Source organism: Callithrix jacchus, chromosome 10, assembly GCF_049354715.1.
Source record: "Callithrix jacchus isolate 240 chromosome 10, calJac240_pri, whole genome shotgun sequence".
Lineage (NCBI taxonomy): Eukaryota > Metazoa > Chordata > Mammalia > Primates > Cebidae > Callithrix > Callithrix jacchus.
This window is the reverse complement of record NC_133511.1, coordinates 117,864,415-117,880,835: the sequence shown is the minus strand read 5'-3', so window position 1 is coordinate 117,880,835 and position 16,421 is coordinate 117,864,415. Positions and strand designations below refer to the sequence as shown.

The following is a 16,421-nucleotide window of genomic DNA, read 5'->3' as shown; positions in this document are numbered from 1 at the left end:
GGAATCATCCACCTATTTTCTCTGGAGGGCTGCAGGCATTTGTCTTAGGAAGTCAAGCCTTCCCTGACCTCGGGGAGAGGAGACCTTTTCCTATTGCTAGTGATGTATATCTTAAGTGACTAAGGCACTTACTGATCTGCCATATTGGGCTACAATGAGATGTATCATCCCCATCACAAGGGCATAACATTTCCTTCACTTTCCATTCCTTATGGGAGTCTCTCAGCAAGAGTTTATTATGCATCGGGCTCTGCACTAAGCCTCAGTCTAAATGGAAGATGCTTGTGGGGTCCATCCCACGGGAGGTGCCTTTGCCTTGATATAGGGCTATTGAGTTCTTAACGTGTTTTTTTTTTTTTTTTTTTTTGAGGCAGAGTTTTGCTCTTGTTACCCAGGCTGGAGTGCAATGGCGCGATCTTGGCTCACCGCAACCTCCGCCTCCTGGGTTCAGGCAATTCTCCTGCCTCAGCCTCCTGAGTAGCTGGGATTACAGGCACACGCCACCATGCCCAGCTAATTTTTTGTATTTTTAATAGAGACGGGGTTTCACCATGTTGACCAGAATGGTCTCGATCTCTTGACCTCATGATCCACCCATCTCGGCCTCCCAAAGTGCTGGGATTACAGGCTTGAGCCACCGTGCCCGGCCCTTAACGTGTTTTAATGAGTATCTATTAGGTGCTGAGATGCTGAGGTCGAAGGGATAGTGCTGACCCCAGGAAGCTTGATCAGCAAATGAGAGTCAGGAGTTAGGAAACACTAAAATGCAAACCTCTCTTATCCTAGGGCTTTGAGCCATTTTAAAAAAATTTCAATTTCAATTTTTTTTTGAGACAGAGTTTTTACTCTGTCACCCGGGCTGGAGTGCAGTGGCGTGATCTTCGCTCACTGCAACCTTCGCCTCCCAGGTGCAAGCGATTCTCGTGCTTCAGCCTCCCAAGTAGCTGGGATTACAGGCGTGTGCCACCACGCCCAGCTAAATTTTGTATGTTTAGTCCAGACGGGGTTTTGCCATGTTGGCCAGGCTGGTCTCGAACTCCTTGACCTCAAATGATCTGTCTGCCTTGGCCTCCCAAAATTGAGCCTGTTTTAAATAAAAGCTATATGACCTTTGCCTTAGAGCCTATATTCGTTTTTCCCTCAGAGGGGAAGGAAGCTGATTTTTATAAACATTAACTGTGTGCTGGGAGCTTTGTATCATCCATGTCATTCGACCCGTGCCACAGCCCATAAAGCAGATGTTACTGCTCCTGCTCACAGATGACAACCCCCAGGGCTCAGCAAACAGAAGCGCCTGACCTCTTGGCCGGCCTTCTACCTCCTGCTCTCACTTCCCCACTGTACTCTCCTGGCCTGAGACCCCTCAGGTCCCTCATGGACAGGCCCCCGAATCTGCCTGGGAAACTCAGAAGAGCCAGAGGGCTTTCTTCTCTGAGGATTATGGTGTCAGGAGACAGCAGCCCAGGAAGAGTGCACAGACAGATGAGCCAATCTCCTCATGCACTTACCCTACACACTGGTCACTCAAAAGCACACCCCTACGCACACTTGGGCTCACACTCTCTTGCATACATTGGTTTTTTCACGTGCACTTGCCCCACCCTCTGGGTTTCTTCAGTCTCCGTCATGAAGTGGGGGTGGGTGGAGCAGGGCTGCCGGCACTGATGGAGATTGATGATATTTGAACACTTGTGTGACAACTCACTCTCCAGCTGTCCCCGCCTCCTCCTACTCCACCCCACCCCTAAACACACATGCACTGGGGCTGACAGCTATTTCCTCTCTCAGCCTCCCTCTGCTGCCTCTGCCTGCCTGCTGCCTCTTGTCTAGCTGCTGTCAGGAGCTGACGGCCACCAGGGCTGGAATCCTGTGACCCCTCTGTGCCCAGGTAAGGAGGCAGTGGCCCAGGGGCTGAGCAGCCTAATACCCTCTCTGCACCCACAGAAGGCAAAGTTTTACTAGGTGAGAGGGCTGTTACTAGCTAGGATGGCAGAAGGTTGAGTTTACCAAAGATTGGAGGGGACTTGATACCCAGAGGAGGCACGGACCAAGTTTTCTTAGGCGTTAACTCAATGCTAGGTACCAGGGTAAACCACTCAACTGTCTGTCAATATTCACCAGCAGTCTATGTGGGAAGACGACACCAGCAGGCTTAGGGTGACTGGCCCAAGTTCACGCAGCCAGGAAGCGGAGGAGCTGGGGTTCAAACCCAGGTCTTGGACTCCCACAAGCTTGCACTCTCTGTCCACCCCCCCTCTCCTTTTTTTTTTTTTTTTTTAACCTGCCAAAGCTGGACCTTAGCTGCTGGGCTGTCAATCCTGGGAGGCTGGTGGCTGTCTCCACAGACTCAGAAGGACTGATCTGGTGGTTCCAAAGCGTAGCAAGACTGTGCTCTCTGATCATCCCTATGGGACTTGGATAAGCAGCAGCTGGCCTGCAGGGAATGTTTCAGGGCAGAGGGGATGGCCCTTGGCTGCCTGCTGGGAGTGAAGTCCCGGCCCACTGCTGCAGCTGGGGAGCGCTGGGCAAATTGCTGTGCTTCTCTGAACTTTGTCAGTTTCTTCTTCTGAAAAATGGGGTCTCATAGGTTTGTTGCAAGCGTAACTGCACTGCACACTTCGAAGCTTAGGAAGTGTGCCCATTGTCAGGAAGCACAGACTCCTCTTCTATCTGCAGATCCCCAGCTCCAGGGAGCTCATCTGCCAGCAAAATTCTAGTTTGATATCCCAGGACCCCACCCTATAAAAGGACTGTGGTCTCTGGAAGGGAGTGGGTTTTCTCATCATGGCTAACCATGTTTTCCCTAGAAAGATAAGTACTGAAGACCATTGCTCGCCTTGCCTGCTGTCCTTCTCTTCCTCCTCCATCCTCTCTTCCTTGGAGTAGGGGTAGAGGAAAGAGCACAGGCGGGCATGAAACTTGCTTCTCCACATCTGTGCTGTCTGGGTGGCTCTGGACAAGCTATTTAACCCCTTGAGGCTCAGTTTTATCATCTATAAAATGGGATGGAGTACTAGCACCTTTCTTCTAGAGCCAGAAAGACAGCACCTATGTGAAGGACCGACCACAGTACCTGGAGTGTCAGCAGTGCCCAGGACAACCTGAGTTCCCGTCCCCTGCTACCTGCCCTCTACCTCCTGCATGGAGCCTCATGCAATTTCCTCAGTCCTCACCGGTCGTGACCAGGTTCACATCTGATGGTCTTTCAGGCTTTCAATGAGGGTGTGAGCATGCATGTCTTATTTGTTGGATAAGTGCATGAGGGAGTAAGTGAATGAACAGCGGTGGGTTTCCTGGGACAGAGAGAGAGCTGCTGTGGCTGCCCCCCGAGAGGGGAGAGATCTTTTGGCCCCATTGGGCCTCCAGAACCCCATGTGAGAGTTCCTCCTACCCACCTCTCCTGGCTCTTATCTTATTTCCTCTCCAACCATCAGAGAACGGGGCTGGCCCCCTGTTCATGGTCAACACATCTACCCAGCCACCACTGAGTGTGGGGAGCTGCATGGAGGATCTGCAGAGAGGCAAGGTCTGGTGGTGCTGTGGGTGGGAAGGGGCAGCATCCCCATCCCCCAGGCCAGCAGAACCCTCCTGCCCTACATGTGGGGCCTCCTTCACTGCCTCCCACCCCCACCCAGTGCTCTGGGGACTGGCATGGCCTGACCTTGTTCCTATATCTCTGTGTGATCTTAGACTATTTGCTTCATAATCATCACAATGACACTAATATAGCACTTGCTGTGTGCTAAATAAACGCTTTACTGTATTAACTCACTTAACTCTCCCAGTAACTCTCTGTGCTAGGGGCTGTGATGACTGATGTCCAAGTTACACAGGAAGAAACAGGCTCAGGAAGGTTGAATGACCTGCCCAATGTTGCACAGCAATCCCGGGGTGTTATCCCCCCACCCCCGGCCGCCCAGTATATTTGTGGGTCACATTGGCCTCTCCTGGGGAGGGTCCCACTCCAGGCCCCTCTCTTCATTCCCCCGTGGCCCCTGCACTGTCAACCTAGGTGCTTCCTTCCCTCCACCGCAGAGCCCCATGATGTCGGCCAACGTCACGCTGAAGCCGCTCTGCCCCATCCTAGAGCAGATGAGCCGTCTCCAGAGCCACAGCAACACCAGCATCCGCTACATCGACCACGCGGCCGTGCTACTGCACGGGCTGGCCTCGGTCCTGGGCCTGGTGGAGAATGGACTCATCCTCTTCGTGGTGGGCTGCCGCATGCGCCAGACCGTGGTCACCACCTGGGTGCTGCACCTGGCGCTGTCCGACCTGTTGGCGTCTGCTTCCCTGCCCTTCTTCACCTACTTCCTGGCCGTGGGCCACTCGTGGGAGCTGGGCACCACCTTCTGCAAACTGCACTCCTCCATTTTCTTTCTCAACATGTTCGCCAGCGGCTTCCTGCTCAGCGCCATCAGCCTGGACCGCTGCCTGCAGGTGGTGCGGCCGGTGTGGGCACAGAACCACCGCACAGTGGCGGCGGCTCACAAAGTCTGCCTGGTGCTCTGGGCGCTAGCGCTGCTCAACACGGTGCCCTATTTCGTGTTCCGAGACACCATCTCGCGGCTGGACGGGCGCATCATGTGCTACTACAACGTGCTGCTCCTGAATCCGGGGCCTGACCGAGACGCCACGTGCAACTCGCGCCAAGCGGCCCTGGCCGTCAGCAAGTTCCTGCTGGCCTTCCTGGTGCCGCTGGTGATCATCGCCTTGAGCCACGCGGCCGTGAGCCTGCAGCTGCACCACCGCGGCCGTCGGCAGCCCAGCCGCTTCGTGCGCCTGGTGGCGGCGGTCGTGGCGGCCTTCGCGCTCTGCTGGGGGCCCTACCACGTGTTCAGCCTGCTGGAGGCGCGGGCGCACTCCGACCCCGGGCTGCGGCAGCTCGTGTGGCGCGGGCTGCCCTTCGTCACCAGCCTGGCCTTCTTCAACAGCGTGGCCAACCCGGTGCTCTACGTGCTCACCTGCCCCGACATGCTGCGCAAGCTGCGGCGCTCGCTGCGCGCGGTGCTGGAGAGCGTGCTGGTGGACGACAGCGAGCTGGGTGGCTCGGGCAACAGCCGCCGCCGCCGCCGCCGCACGCCCTCCACCGCTCGCTCGGCCTCCCCTCTCGCGCTCCACAGCCGCCCCCAGGCCTCGCGGGGCCCGACGCGCCTCCTCGGCTGGCTGCTGGGCGGCTGCACAGCGTCCCCGCAGAGGAGCCCCCGGGACCGGGCGCCGAGCAACGCCTCGAGTTAGAACCCCGTCCGGGCAGGGCAGCGCTCACGCGCGAAAGCATCACCAGGACGCCGCGGTTCGACTTGATACCCGGACTCCAGCCGCGGAGATCAAAACGTCCGAGGGGCGGGACCCAGGTGTCCACATTTTAAAGCGCCTGGGGAGACTGAATTTTTTTTTTTTTAAGAAACAGTGAGTTAAAGGAGTGCATCTTGAGCTTTGATGCGCCTGTGAATCACCGAGGGGTCTTGTTAAAGTGCAGTCTGATTCAGGGGGCCGGGCCGGTGCTCAGAGTCTGCACTTCACAAGATCCCAGGCCGCGAAGCCAGGGCCGCAGGTTCCCAGAGGCCTGGAGTAACGCAAAGTGAAACTCCTAATAATGACTTCCCAGACTAGGGCAGTGGAGTCGGAAGGGCACTCCGGGTGCGTCTCCCTGGAGCTCAATTTTAACAGATGATGGGGTGGGGTTTTACCTGAAACGGGATACATGTGTTTTTGAAGAGAGGAAAGCTTTGAGAAGCACAGGTCGAGCCTGCCCTCTGCATTTAGCCAACGTTTACTGTGCTAGATGCTTTATTCCACAATCTTAAGGGACAGCTTCTATTAGCGTCTTTACAGCTGAGCACACTGCGGCTCAGGAGGTTAACTGGCTTGCCCAGTTTCAGGGCTAGAGAAACTCGTAACCTCAGGCATCACTTGCTCAATTACCCTCCGGTGATCGAGGACATCCTCTGAGCTACTTGAGGGACTTAAGACGCTACCTCGTGACCCATCACTGCCCAAGGTACTTCCAAGGCAGAAGCAGGGGATGCCAGGGTCAATCTCTCGGGAAACCTGGGGCTAATCAAATCCAACGGGCAAAATGACTAAACGTCTTTGGTCTTTAGAATTCGAATGGGCACAGCAGCTCTGAGACCACAGCATGTCATTTCTTAGCCAAGCTGACCAGAATTCCCTGCAGGCCTGCTGTTCTGTGGGATCCCTCTGGACAGTGGTAATCCCAAGATCTGTGCAGCCCCCATCTCTAGCACGCACTGGGCTGCGCAGCTACCATTTCCCATTTGTGGGTAGGAGGGGTAACTTGCATCTCTGACCTGGCACTTCCACTGCACCGCGTCTCATTCCTCTGTCTGCCACGGACTTGAGGTCAGAGACTGCTGTGTTGTAGCTCTGCAGCCCAGGACTGACAGAGTTGGTGCCAATGAATGTTGCAGGGTGGATGAAACATCAGTGAAAAAAGCAGATGAGAAGCTCTGGGGATCTTGGTTCTGTGTTTTTGTGCCACAAAAGGCCCAGGTCATGGAAGGCCTGGCCCACAGCAGGTGTTCAGCAAAGGAAACAGTGAGGTGCCCAGCTGGCTGCACAGCCACCCCGTGTTGACAACTCGCTCATGCTCCCTCCCATCCCTTCCCCCTCACAGCACTTCCCCCATCTGACATGTGGTACATTTTGCTTGTTTATTATGTTTTCTCTCCATCAGAATGAAAGCACCTTGAGGGCAGGGACTTTGTTCTACTGTATGTATTTGCTGGTGCCTAGGACTGTGCCTGTAGGCAACAGGCACTCAATAAATATTTGTGCTGTGGACTGGACAGACAGGAGTTAGATTCTCTGGGGCTTCTGCAGAACCTGGTTTGGGAGAGGGGGTGCTAGGGAAAAACCCTGTTCCCTGCAACCTCCCCCTTTTAATGTTTCAGTGTTGAAGATGGGGAGCCGGATTCAGCTTGCTGGGGACAGAGACAGTGGGGTGCAGAGGTGCCCAGAGCAGCCTTTGGGAAGGTGTAGGGGAAGCGGGATTCCCAACTTCCAGCCTCCAGGCCTGGGATGGACCCAGGACGCTAAAACAAGACACATACCACTGGGGGAGCCACCTGCCAGTCACCAGCTCACTGAGGAACCAGAAGAACGTACTGTTCTTGGTTTGAAGGCACTTGGAGAAGGGGAGGAAGGAGGAATAGGGGCTGATTCTCTTCTCACCCACATCTCTGCCAGGTCCCAGGCCCCCTCTGGGCTTGTGTCCCACATAGACCTGCCTGCAAGCCTTCAAAGGCCCCAGAGCCCCAGTCGGGGTGGGGTCCCTGTTTTGGAGCCATGGGGCTGGAATGCTGGCGCCAGCAGAGGCGTCTGAACAGTGGCTGGAGGTGCTGTGTCTGGCATGGTAGTTGGCCATGGAAGGCCTCGGCTGTCCCGAGCTCAGATCTTGGTTGCCGGCTGAGGGGGTGGCTGCTTCTGCAGCAGGGCCAGGGTGTCCCGCTTCTCAACGGAGCGCAGCTGCTTCTTCTTTGCCCGCTTGAGCTTTGCAGGGTTTCGGATCTGGGGGTGGTGTGAGGGTAGGGCATTAGTGCGGCTGCAGCCTCGGTCCAAGTTCCCAGGGGAGAAGAAGGCCACCCCACAAGGGCCTGGGAACGCAGCGTGACAGTGGGGACACATGCAGCAGGGATCGAGGCCCTGGTTTGCACCCCCAAGTGGGGCAGAGGGTGGGGGAAAACGAAACACTCACCACTTGGACAATCTCTGCCTTCCGCTCATTCTCCAGGCGGCGTTTCAGGTTCTCAGCGCGGCGCTGTTTCTTCTCCTGGAACATTTGGGGGAAAGGGGATTTGAGTCTGGGAGCAGAGGCGGCCCTGGTCTCTCAGGCCCCAGAAGAGTAGGAGTGGACAGAATTCCCAGGAGGAGGGGGAAGGGCCCTCTAAGCCAGGCTACAGGTGGGTGGTGTGGGTGGAGGGCCATGGGAGCTATCCCGGGCCATGGTCTCGTGCCAGGGCCCGCTGTGGTGGAAGCTCCTGACTGCATGTTGGGAGGTGGGGACAGGACAGGCCGTTAAGGACGGGCTGAGCCAGGAGGCCTGGGTGGGCTGAGACACGGGAGGTGCCCATCTGGAGATGACACACATGCAGACAGTGGCCCTTCATGCCACTCTCATCAACTGCCAAGAGAGAAAGGGGAGCTGGCCCTTCCCCATTCCCACCCTCTGGAAAGTCTCTGCTTCTCCTGAAGTGCTGCTGTGCAGAAAGCCAGGCTAGGGTGAGGGCTGGTCCCCAAGATCCTGGAAGGTGTGGGGCTGGGCAGGGCTGTGCTGCACAGAAGACTCCCGGGAGCTCTCTGGCCTGGATTCGAATCTTGATCCTGTTATTTCCTAAACCCGTGACCTTGGCTAAGTCTGTGCCTCAGCTTCTCCATCTTTAAAGTGACAGTGACCACAGGATCTACCTCATAAGATAGTTTTGAGAGATAAGGGAGGAAATGTGTGTGCAGGGCTTGGAGCAGCTCCAGCCCCTTGGGCACAGTGAGACTCTAGATGGAGTCTGTCTTGGGAGGGGACACCCAGCGCTCCTGGACTGTGTGTCCCCTGGTAGAGCCAGGGCGGGGACACTGGCTCCAAGTCTGCTGCATGGTTAGGGGTTTCTGGTGGCTTTGGCGACCTGGAGTAGCAGGGGTAGCCTAGGCCCCTGCGGGGAAAGGAGAAGTGAGTGAGCCTTGGGCTCCTGCGGTCAGGGCAGGTCTGGGCAGGAGCCTCTGCAGTGGACAATGAGAAGCGGGACAGTAGCTCTGTCTTGCCCAAGAGGGAGCCAAGGCCACACAGGAAGAGAGATAAGGCCTCAGCATACGGTGGCAGACACACCGTTCCCAGGATGTCAGCTGTAAGCTGAACTGGGCTGACTCAGAGTGGGTGACGGGTGACTGAGTGACTGGCCCGCTCCTTTTCTCAGTGGCCAGGCTGGGACCACAGGCTAGGGGTGAGTTGTCTGAATCCCGTTCAGCACTCCTCCTCTAGCCCTGGGGTCATTAGAGGAGTGGAGGAGCCCCCCAACTGCCTGCCTCCCCTGGGGGCAGGTGCCCACTAACGCCACCCCGCTTTCTCTGCATGCTGCCTGCCGAGTGCCCTCTTCCCCACCCTGAAAAGAGCCTGGCAGATGTGGGTGAGGCTGTGACCCTTCACAGGGGCTTCCTGGCTCTGGGATGAGTGACAGGGAACAGAAGGGGAGGAAAGGCGTGGGGGCCATGTGTGTTGCTGGGGTGGTGGCTGCTTCTTGGAGAATGACAGCAGCCATACCGGGGACGTGGATTTCCAATCTGCAAGCCCTTCCCAAATGAGTAGGTCCCAGGAAAGGGACTTTGACGCCATCTCCCAGGAAAGGGACCTGGACGCCATCTCGCTGACTGCCCTACCACCCGGGGCTTCCTCCTGGGCTTCTCCCTGAGGCCCGCTTGTGGTCCTCTGTCCCTGTCCCTGAGGCTCTTTCAGAGGCCTAGACTATCGTGGATGGTCCCCTGGGCTCCCTTCCCCGTGGCTGCGGACTGTACTTCTGCTTCTGGCCAGTCGCCCTTCCTCCCTGGAGCCTTCAGATTCAAGAATGTTTCTTAACCTGCGTCCCGCAGGCACGCATGGAAGCCCCCCCCTCAGGTCTGTCCCAGCAGACATCAGCATGGCCCTCTGAGCCCCAGCCTCAGCCTGGCTGGCCCCTCACCTGGCGGCGCCTCTCCTTCTCCTCCTCCAGGCGACGGGCAAAGTCCTTGGCCAGCTTCCTCTCCTGCCGCTCCTTCATCTTCCGCTGCCACGATGTGTGCAGGGGCTTGTCCTGGAGCATCTGGGAGAATCTGAAAGGGGTAGAGGGGGTGCTTATAGGGTCTGTGGGGCAAGCGCCACCCACACCCTGGCTCTTCTCGGCCGCAGGCTCTGAACGTTCTTCCCCAGAGCCCAGGTGGAACCACCTCCTTGCTGGCCTGACAGGCAGCCCTCCAGGTCTGCAGAAACATGGGGTGGGAAGGAACCCTGATCATGCTGGCTGCCATTTCTCAAGCCTTGTCTACATGCTTCTGAGGTGGGTACTCCTATCCTCTCCACTTACAGAGGAGCAAGCCAAGGTGTGGAGAAGTTAAAAGCTGCCCGAAGACACCATGTCCTAAGTGGCAGCCAGGACTCGAACCCTGCCAGAGACTGCAGAGTCCAGGCCACGCGGCCCCTGCTGTAAAATTCTGTGTCTTCCGCCAAGTGCATTTGGCCTGGGTGTGAATGCCTCTGGAGGTGGGGCGCCCCATTTCAGAGTCTTGTGAGTGGTCGGAGTTCTGGGTAATGATTCAGAATCCTCCCCACCAAGACCAGGCGTGGCTCACCCCTGTAATCCCAGCACTTTGGGAGGCCAAGGTGGGCAGATCACATGAGCCTGGGAATTGGAGACCAGCCTGGCCAACATGGCAAAACCTACTAAAAAAGTTTCTACTAAAAATACAAAAAGTAGCTGGGTGTGATGGTGCATGCCTGTAATCCCAGCTACTTGGGAGGCCGAAGCACAACTGCTTGAACCTAGGAGGTGGAGGTTGCAGTGAGCCGAGATCATGCCACTGCACTCCAGCCTGGGAGACAGAGCAACACTCTGCCTCAAAAAAAAAAAAAAAGAATCTCTTCCCCCAGCTGGACATGGATGGAGTGGGCACATCAGGGCTCTCAGGGAAATCTGAATTTTCTTAAGAGCGACAATGATTTTAGAGTTACGGAAGAACTAAGCTCATCTCTGTAGGAATGCATACCGTAAGCCGGGCGCAGTGCCTCACGCCTGTAATCCCAGCACTTTGGGAGGCTGAGGCAGGCGGATCACCTGAGGTCAGGAGTTCAAAACCAGCTTGACCAACATGGAGAAAATCCGTCTCAAATAAAAATACAAAATTAGCCTGGTGTGGTGGTACATGCCTGTAATCCCAGCTACTCGGGAGGCTGAGGCAGGAGAATCGCTTGAACCTGGGAGACTTGAGGTTGCGGTGAGCCGAGATGGTGCCATCGCACTCCAGCCTGGGCAACAAGAGTAAAACTCTGTCTCAAAAAAAAAAAAAAAAAGAAAAAAAAAGAATGCATACTGCAAGGATTTATGGATGGGATAAGGTGTCTAAGATGCACTTTAAAATATTTCAGGGAAAAAAATGCCAAGGATCAAAGATGAAGCTAGACTAGTAAAATGCTGAGCTGTGCTGATGCTGCTAATGAGGACTTTAGAGCTCTGCTCTTTGTCTGCTTGGAAATTTCCATAAGAATAAGTAACAACAAGATGAGAGTCTCTTGGTGGCCTCCACATACTGAAGTTAGGTCTTTCTCTTTTAAAGATTCGAGGTGCATTTTGGTGTCCCTTGGCCCTAGTGACCTGTGGCCCCAGCTCTCTGATCTCCTCCCCTTCCCAAGGCCCTGCCTCTGAAGCCCTGGCTTCTTATGCACTAAGAATGGGGCACCATGGGGACGTCCCCCATAACTGTAAAGCTGGGCTTCCCAAGCTGGGGTATGAGAACCCTGAAGGGACAAGGCGGTGGGAGGCTGGAGACACATAGCACCCAGGACACGGCGCTGTGTCTCTGTAGAGCGGGGCTGTCACACAGAACCTTTTGTGATGGTGGGAGCATTCTACATGGACACGACCCAGTAAGGTAGCCACTAGTCATGGGTGAATGCTGGGCGCTGGGAATGTGGTTGGTGTTGCCAGAAAAACTGAATCTTAAATGTGATTTAATGTAAATGTACACAGCCACATGTGGCTGGTGGCTAAGGTACTGACTCTGTGCAGAACCGAGGCAGATCACCGGTTCACCTGGGTACTGAGGGAACTCAGGCCTGGGTTCCGAGTCCAACCACTTAGCACTCAGGTGACCTTGAGCAGTCTCGCCAGTGGAGATGAGAATCATTCCTAATCCAAAGGGTAATGGGAGATGTCATCGACACACACATAATAGGTGCTCAATAAATGCTCCTCCAGCCGGGTGCGGTGGCTCAAGCCTGTAATCCCAGCACTTTGGGAGGCCGAGGCGGGTGGATCATGAGGCCAAGAGATCGAGACCATCCTGGTTAACGTGGTGAAACCCTGTCTCTACTAAAAATACAAAAAATTAGCTGGGTATGGTGGCACGTGCCTGTAATCCCAGCTACTCAGGAGGTTGAGGCAGGAGAACTGCCTGAACCCAGGAGGCAGAGGTTGCGGTGAGCTGAGATTGTGCCATTGCACTCCAGCCTGGGTAACAAGAGTGAAACTCCGTCTCAAAAAAAATACATAAATAAAATAAATAAATGCTCCTCCTCAGAGAAGGGAGCCAGTGTGCCTGAGGGGCACTATGGAGAAGGTGGGGTCTGGCATGAGCACGAAGGCAGGGCTGCAGGCGGGTCTTCCCCACCACAGGCACTTTCCCGGCTGCGGCTGTCTTCCTCCCTGCAGCGGGTGCTGCTTCCGACTAACCTCTGGGCTCACTTGCCACACACAGAAGCTGCTCCCTCGAAGACCCCAAACATCCATTCAGTGGCCCGGCTGGGCCTTCTCCACAGACCTGCCTGCAGCTTGTGAAGCGGCGGTAGTTCTCCTTCCACAGCCTCCTTGTGGTTTCCCTGCTTCCCTCCTGCCCGCCTAGGTCTATTTTCAGCAGCCAGACTGACCTCCCAAGGCAGGTCATTTCATTGCTTGGCTTGATACGCTCCCATGGCTCCCAAGCTCAGAAAGCTGGAGTCCCTGCAAGGGTCACCACACCCCGCTGTCTCTCTGACCTCATCTCCTACTGTTTCCCCTTCTCCCCCTCATTCCAGCAGCAGGATTTCTGGAATGCCTCCCAAACAGGAGATGCTCAAGGCCTCTGAACTTCCCTTTCCTTGTCCCGATACTCTTTCCCCAGACCTCTCCCTGGTTCCCTCTGCGAGGCCGTCTCTGAGCACTGTGGCAATACCCTGCCCTCCCTGTTATTCTCTGGTCCTCATCCTGGTTTATTTTTCTTTAAACCCTTTAGTACTGAAATAGCATCTATGTCCTTATCTTTATCTGTTTCCCACAATTAGAATGTTTGCTTCAGGAGAGCTGGGACTTTTTGTTCACAGCCATGTTGAACGAAATTGGTTGAGGGATGAATGAACTACCTCTGTCCTCATTCATAACTTGCTCAGCTTAGTGCCTACCCTGTGCTGGGCTCTGGGAGATCTCATGATGATAGGCAAGTCCCCACTCTCATGGAGCCTCTGGTTTAAAGGAAAACAGGCAGTCAGTAAGAGTCACACAAATAAATAAGCATCTGTGCAAATGGAGGTGTTACAAAGGAGAAGTACAGGGCACAGTGATGACGTAAAGCATGGGGACTTAACCCTGGTGGGACAGGCCAAAGAGGCTTTTCAGAGGTGACTTTTGAGCTGAGCCCTGAAACATGAGTGGGGGATTGGCCAGGGAAGAGCCTTTCAGACAGAACTGCACATGTGAAGGTGCTGAGGAAGGAGGGAATGTCACACGGGAGGAATATGGAAGGGACGTCGGTGTGGAAGCTCCAGTGATGGAGGGAAGAGGAGGGTGGGCCTGTTGGCCTCATTAAGGAGGCTGGAGTGCATGCTCTGAACGAGCAATAGTGAGTCAGGAAGGGTCTGCAGTTGGGCAGGGAGCTGTACACATACCCTCCCTCCGGACTTCTTGGTCAAGTGATCTGTGGCCTCCTACTCTCCTCCAGCTGCTGATCCCATGTCTTGTGCGGGTCCCTCCCTTCTCCCCACCTGTGCGTGGACCCGGCCCTGTCCAGCTCAGCAAGCCCGTCTCCCCACCTGCAGCTGAGTACCAGGACCCCAGGCTCCACCGCTCAACCTGCTCATCACCCTCCTCCCACCTGAACCAGCCTCCTCCAGTTCCACATGGCCATCAGTGGCCCTGCCATTCTCCTGTGACCTGCTGGGACAGGGCAGATGGGTAGTGCCATCATCCACTTCTCCAACATCGACAGTCACTCTAGCTTCAAAGTCTCTCTCTCATGGGAGACTGGCAGTAAATTACTCCGGAAGCCTCAGTTTCTTCTGTTTAATGAGAGGTGGGGGATAATATTCACTGCCTAGGGTTTTAAGGGTACAAGAAAAAGGCCTAGCACAAAACCTGGCCCAGAGTCAGCTTCTTCCTTAGACACCCTCCTTCCTCAAGGTCCCTCACAGGCACGCATCCCCGCCTCTCCCCTGCGGTTCCCATTAGCTCCAATTGAATTGAACCCCACACTTCTCCTTCAAGGCAGCCTAAACTCTTCCTTCTTCAGACGAGCCACTTTGTTCCTTCATTAAACAAGCATTTATTGAGCATTTACTATGCTCTTGGCACAGAAAGACAAGAAAGATCTCATGCCTGCCCTTAAGAAGGTTGTAATCCAATTCAAGGTGGATCTACTGCGATTGGGTAAAGGGTTTTGCACATAGGCTTCAGAATCAGATCTGTGCTCAGGTCCTGTGCTGACCACTCAATTAGCCTCGGTTCAGCCTAAACTCTTCCTTCTTCAGAGGAGCCACTTTGTTCTTTCATTAAACAAGCATTTATTGAGCATTTACTATGCCCTTGGCACAGAAAGACAAGAAAGATCTCATGCCTGCCCTTAAGAAGGTTGTAATCCAATTCAAGGTGGATCTACTGCGATTGGGTAAAGGGTTTTGCACATAGGCTTCAGAATCAGATCTGTGCTCAGGTCCTGTGCTGACCACTCAGTTAGCCTCGGTTCAGCCTAAACTCTTCCTTCTTCAGAGGAGCCACTTTGTTCTTTCATTAAACAAGCATTTATTGAGCATTTACTATGCCCTTGGCACAGAAAGACAAGAAAGATCTCATGCCTGCCCTTAAGAAGGTTGTAATCCAATTCAAGGTGGATCTACTGCGATTGGGTAAAGGGTTTTGCACATAGGCTTCAGAATCAGATCTGTGCTCAGGTCCTGTGCTGACCACTCAGTTAGCCTCGGTTTCCTCACACAGAAAAACAGGAATGATAACACCACCTGCTTCACAGGGCTGATGTGCAGAGTAAGTGTGATGGTACACGCTGTTCCATGTTTGAAAGGCTGTTGACTGGTAAATCCTTATTAAAGTGCTTAGCACTATGTCCTATATAATCAGCTCTCAGTAATAGTTTTTATCATAAAGGCAAATAACTAGCAGATTATATTGAAGACCTCACTGCTTTGATCAAGTAATGGCTGGTTTACTTGCTTCTGCCTCCCTCACTGGAGAGGGCAAACAACGGTAAATGTCTGCAGAAGGAATACACGACTGAGGCACTACAGGAGAGGCCCATAGGGACCCTGAGGAGGAAAGGCATCAGAGAAATTGATCTTTGAGGGCCTGGTCCCACCCGCCCCCGGATCCCAGGGCATTTTACCACATTCTGACTGTAATGACCCGTTTGCTGACACCCCCATTAACGTGAGCTCTCTCTAACCCCGGGGCTGTTCTCCAGGCTGCAGCAGGGAAAGGCAAGTTCACAACACTAAAAAGAACCCCACCCCTGTCCATGCTGTCCCCTACTTCACCTTTTCTTGGAGCGGTCCTTCCACACTCGCCCCGATTTGGGCTTCCCCTTTGGGATCACAGGAAGCTTCTCTTCCTTCAACTTCTTGGACGCTGGGGCTTGGGATGAAGAACCTTTTCGCTTCTTTGCCCCGAAGACGCCTGTCACCGTCTCTCCAGCTGGAGGTGGCTTGCTCGGCTCGTGCTGACCCCGGGGGGAGCCAGGTGTTTCGGGTGTCAGCTCCAGTAGTGGCTGCGAGGGCTCCGGACCGGGAGCTTGCTGACCGGGGTAAGGCTCTGGTGATTCTGGGCCCGGCGGTAGCTGATGCTGGGGGAACCCCGGGGTCAGCTCCTCCTTATTCTGGGCCAACTCAGAGGCCAGTACTCCCTGGCCTTGAGAACACTTTGGCGCTTCCTCACTTGGCTTCGGCTGACATCGTGGGGATTCAGGACTGGACTCCGGCTGTCTTTGAGGCGACTCCGGGTGTAGGTCTTGCTGACGCTGGGGGGAGCTTGGGCCTGGCTCTGGGTGCCCTTGGGGGGACTCCAAGCCTGCACCCCGCTGCAGACTGGGTGATCCTGGGCTTGTCTCCGGCGGCCTTTCGGGGGAGCCCAGGCCAGCTTGCTGCACACTTGGAGGAGACCCGGACTCCCTCGTTTCTTCTGGGTTCGACGCGAACTCCACAAGGGCCCGTCTCGCCCGCGAAACTAAGGTGAGGCTCTCGGAGCATTCGGGCCGTAGGCCTTCCAGCCGTCGACTGCGCCTTAGCGGTGTGTCCATGGCTCAGCCGGTAAGTTTCCAAACCCATGTACACGTGTAGCCCCCGCCGACAACCGGCGCTTTCCTATGACGTCACGACTCGCTACGTCCGTAACGCGCAGGAGGGGCTGTTGCTGTAGCGGCCATGTTGGTGAGGGGTGGAGTGGGGGACTGGGGGGGGGGGGGGGTGAGGT

General features: G+C 55.2%; 2 protein-coding genes across 4 annotated transcripts; one reads left to right on the top strand and one right to left on the bottom strand.

The window, feature by feature from the left end:
- Positions 1 to 1,786: 1,786 nt before the first annotated feature.
- On the top strand, positions 1,787 to 6,809 carry PTGDR2 (prostaglandin D2 receptor 2). Its single transcript, XM_035262837.3, has 2 exons — positions 1,787 to 1,888; positions 4,036 to 6,809. The coding sequence occupies exon 2, from the start codon at positions 4,042 to 4,044 to the stop codon at positions 5,236 to 5,238; it is 1,197 nt and encodes a 398-aa protein (XP_035118728.1). The 5' UTR covers positions 1,787 to 1,888; positions 4,036 to 4,041; the 3' UTR covers positions 5,239 to 6,809.
- Positions 6,661 to 16,303, bottom strand: CCDC86 (coiled-coil domain containing 86). Of its 3 annotated transcripts, none has more exons than XM_054240950.2 (5): positions 15,491 to 16,303; positions 10,907 to 11,026; positions 9,687 to 9,816; positions 7,718 to 7,792; positions 6,661 to 7,530 (listed from the first exon to the last, which is right to left on the bottom strand). In XM_054240950.2, exons 1-5 carry the CDS (start codon positions 16,246 to 16,248, stop codon positions 7,411 to 7,413), a joined length of 1,203 nt encoding a protein of 400 aa, XP_054096925.1. In that variant the 5' UTR covers positions 16,249 to 16,303; the 3' UTR covers positions 6,661 to 7,410. The 3 variants fall into 3 exon arrangements, with proteins under 3 accessions (XP_054096925.1, XP_054096926.1, XP_002755427.1); XM_054240951.2 differs by having other exon boundaries at positions 10,907 to 11,005; XM_002755381.6 differs by lacking the exon at positions 10,907 to 11,026.
- Positions 16,304 to 16,421: the final 118 nt, after the last annotated feature.

Excerpts from the sequence above, each read along its gene's own strand:
- PTGDR2 (XM_035262837.3), top strand. The coding sequence starts at position 4,042 with ATGATGTCGGCCAACGTCACGCTGAAGCCGCTCTGCCCCATCCTAGAG.
- CCDC86 (XM_054240950.2), bottom strand. The coding sequence starts at position 16,248 with ATGGACACACCGCTAAGGCGCAGTCGACGGCTGGAAGGCCTACGGCCC. Across the intron at positions 9,817-10,906 it reads CCGAGTAGCTGGGATTACAG|ATTCTCCCAGATGCTCCAGG; the intron begins GCATGTACCACC and ends TACCCCTTTCAG. Across the intron at positions 7,531-7,717 it reads AGGCAGAGATTGTCCAAGTG|ATCCGAAACCCTGCAAAGCT; the intron begins GTGAGTGTTTCG and ends CACCACCCCCAG.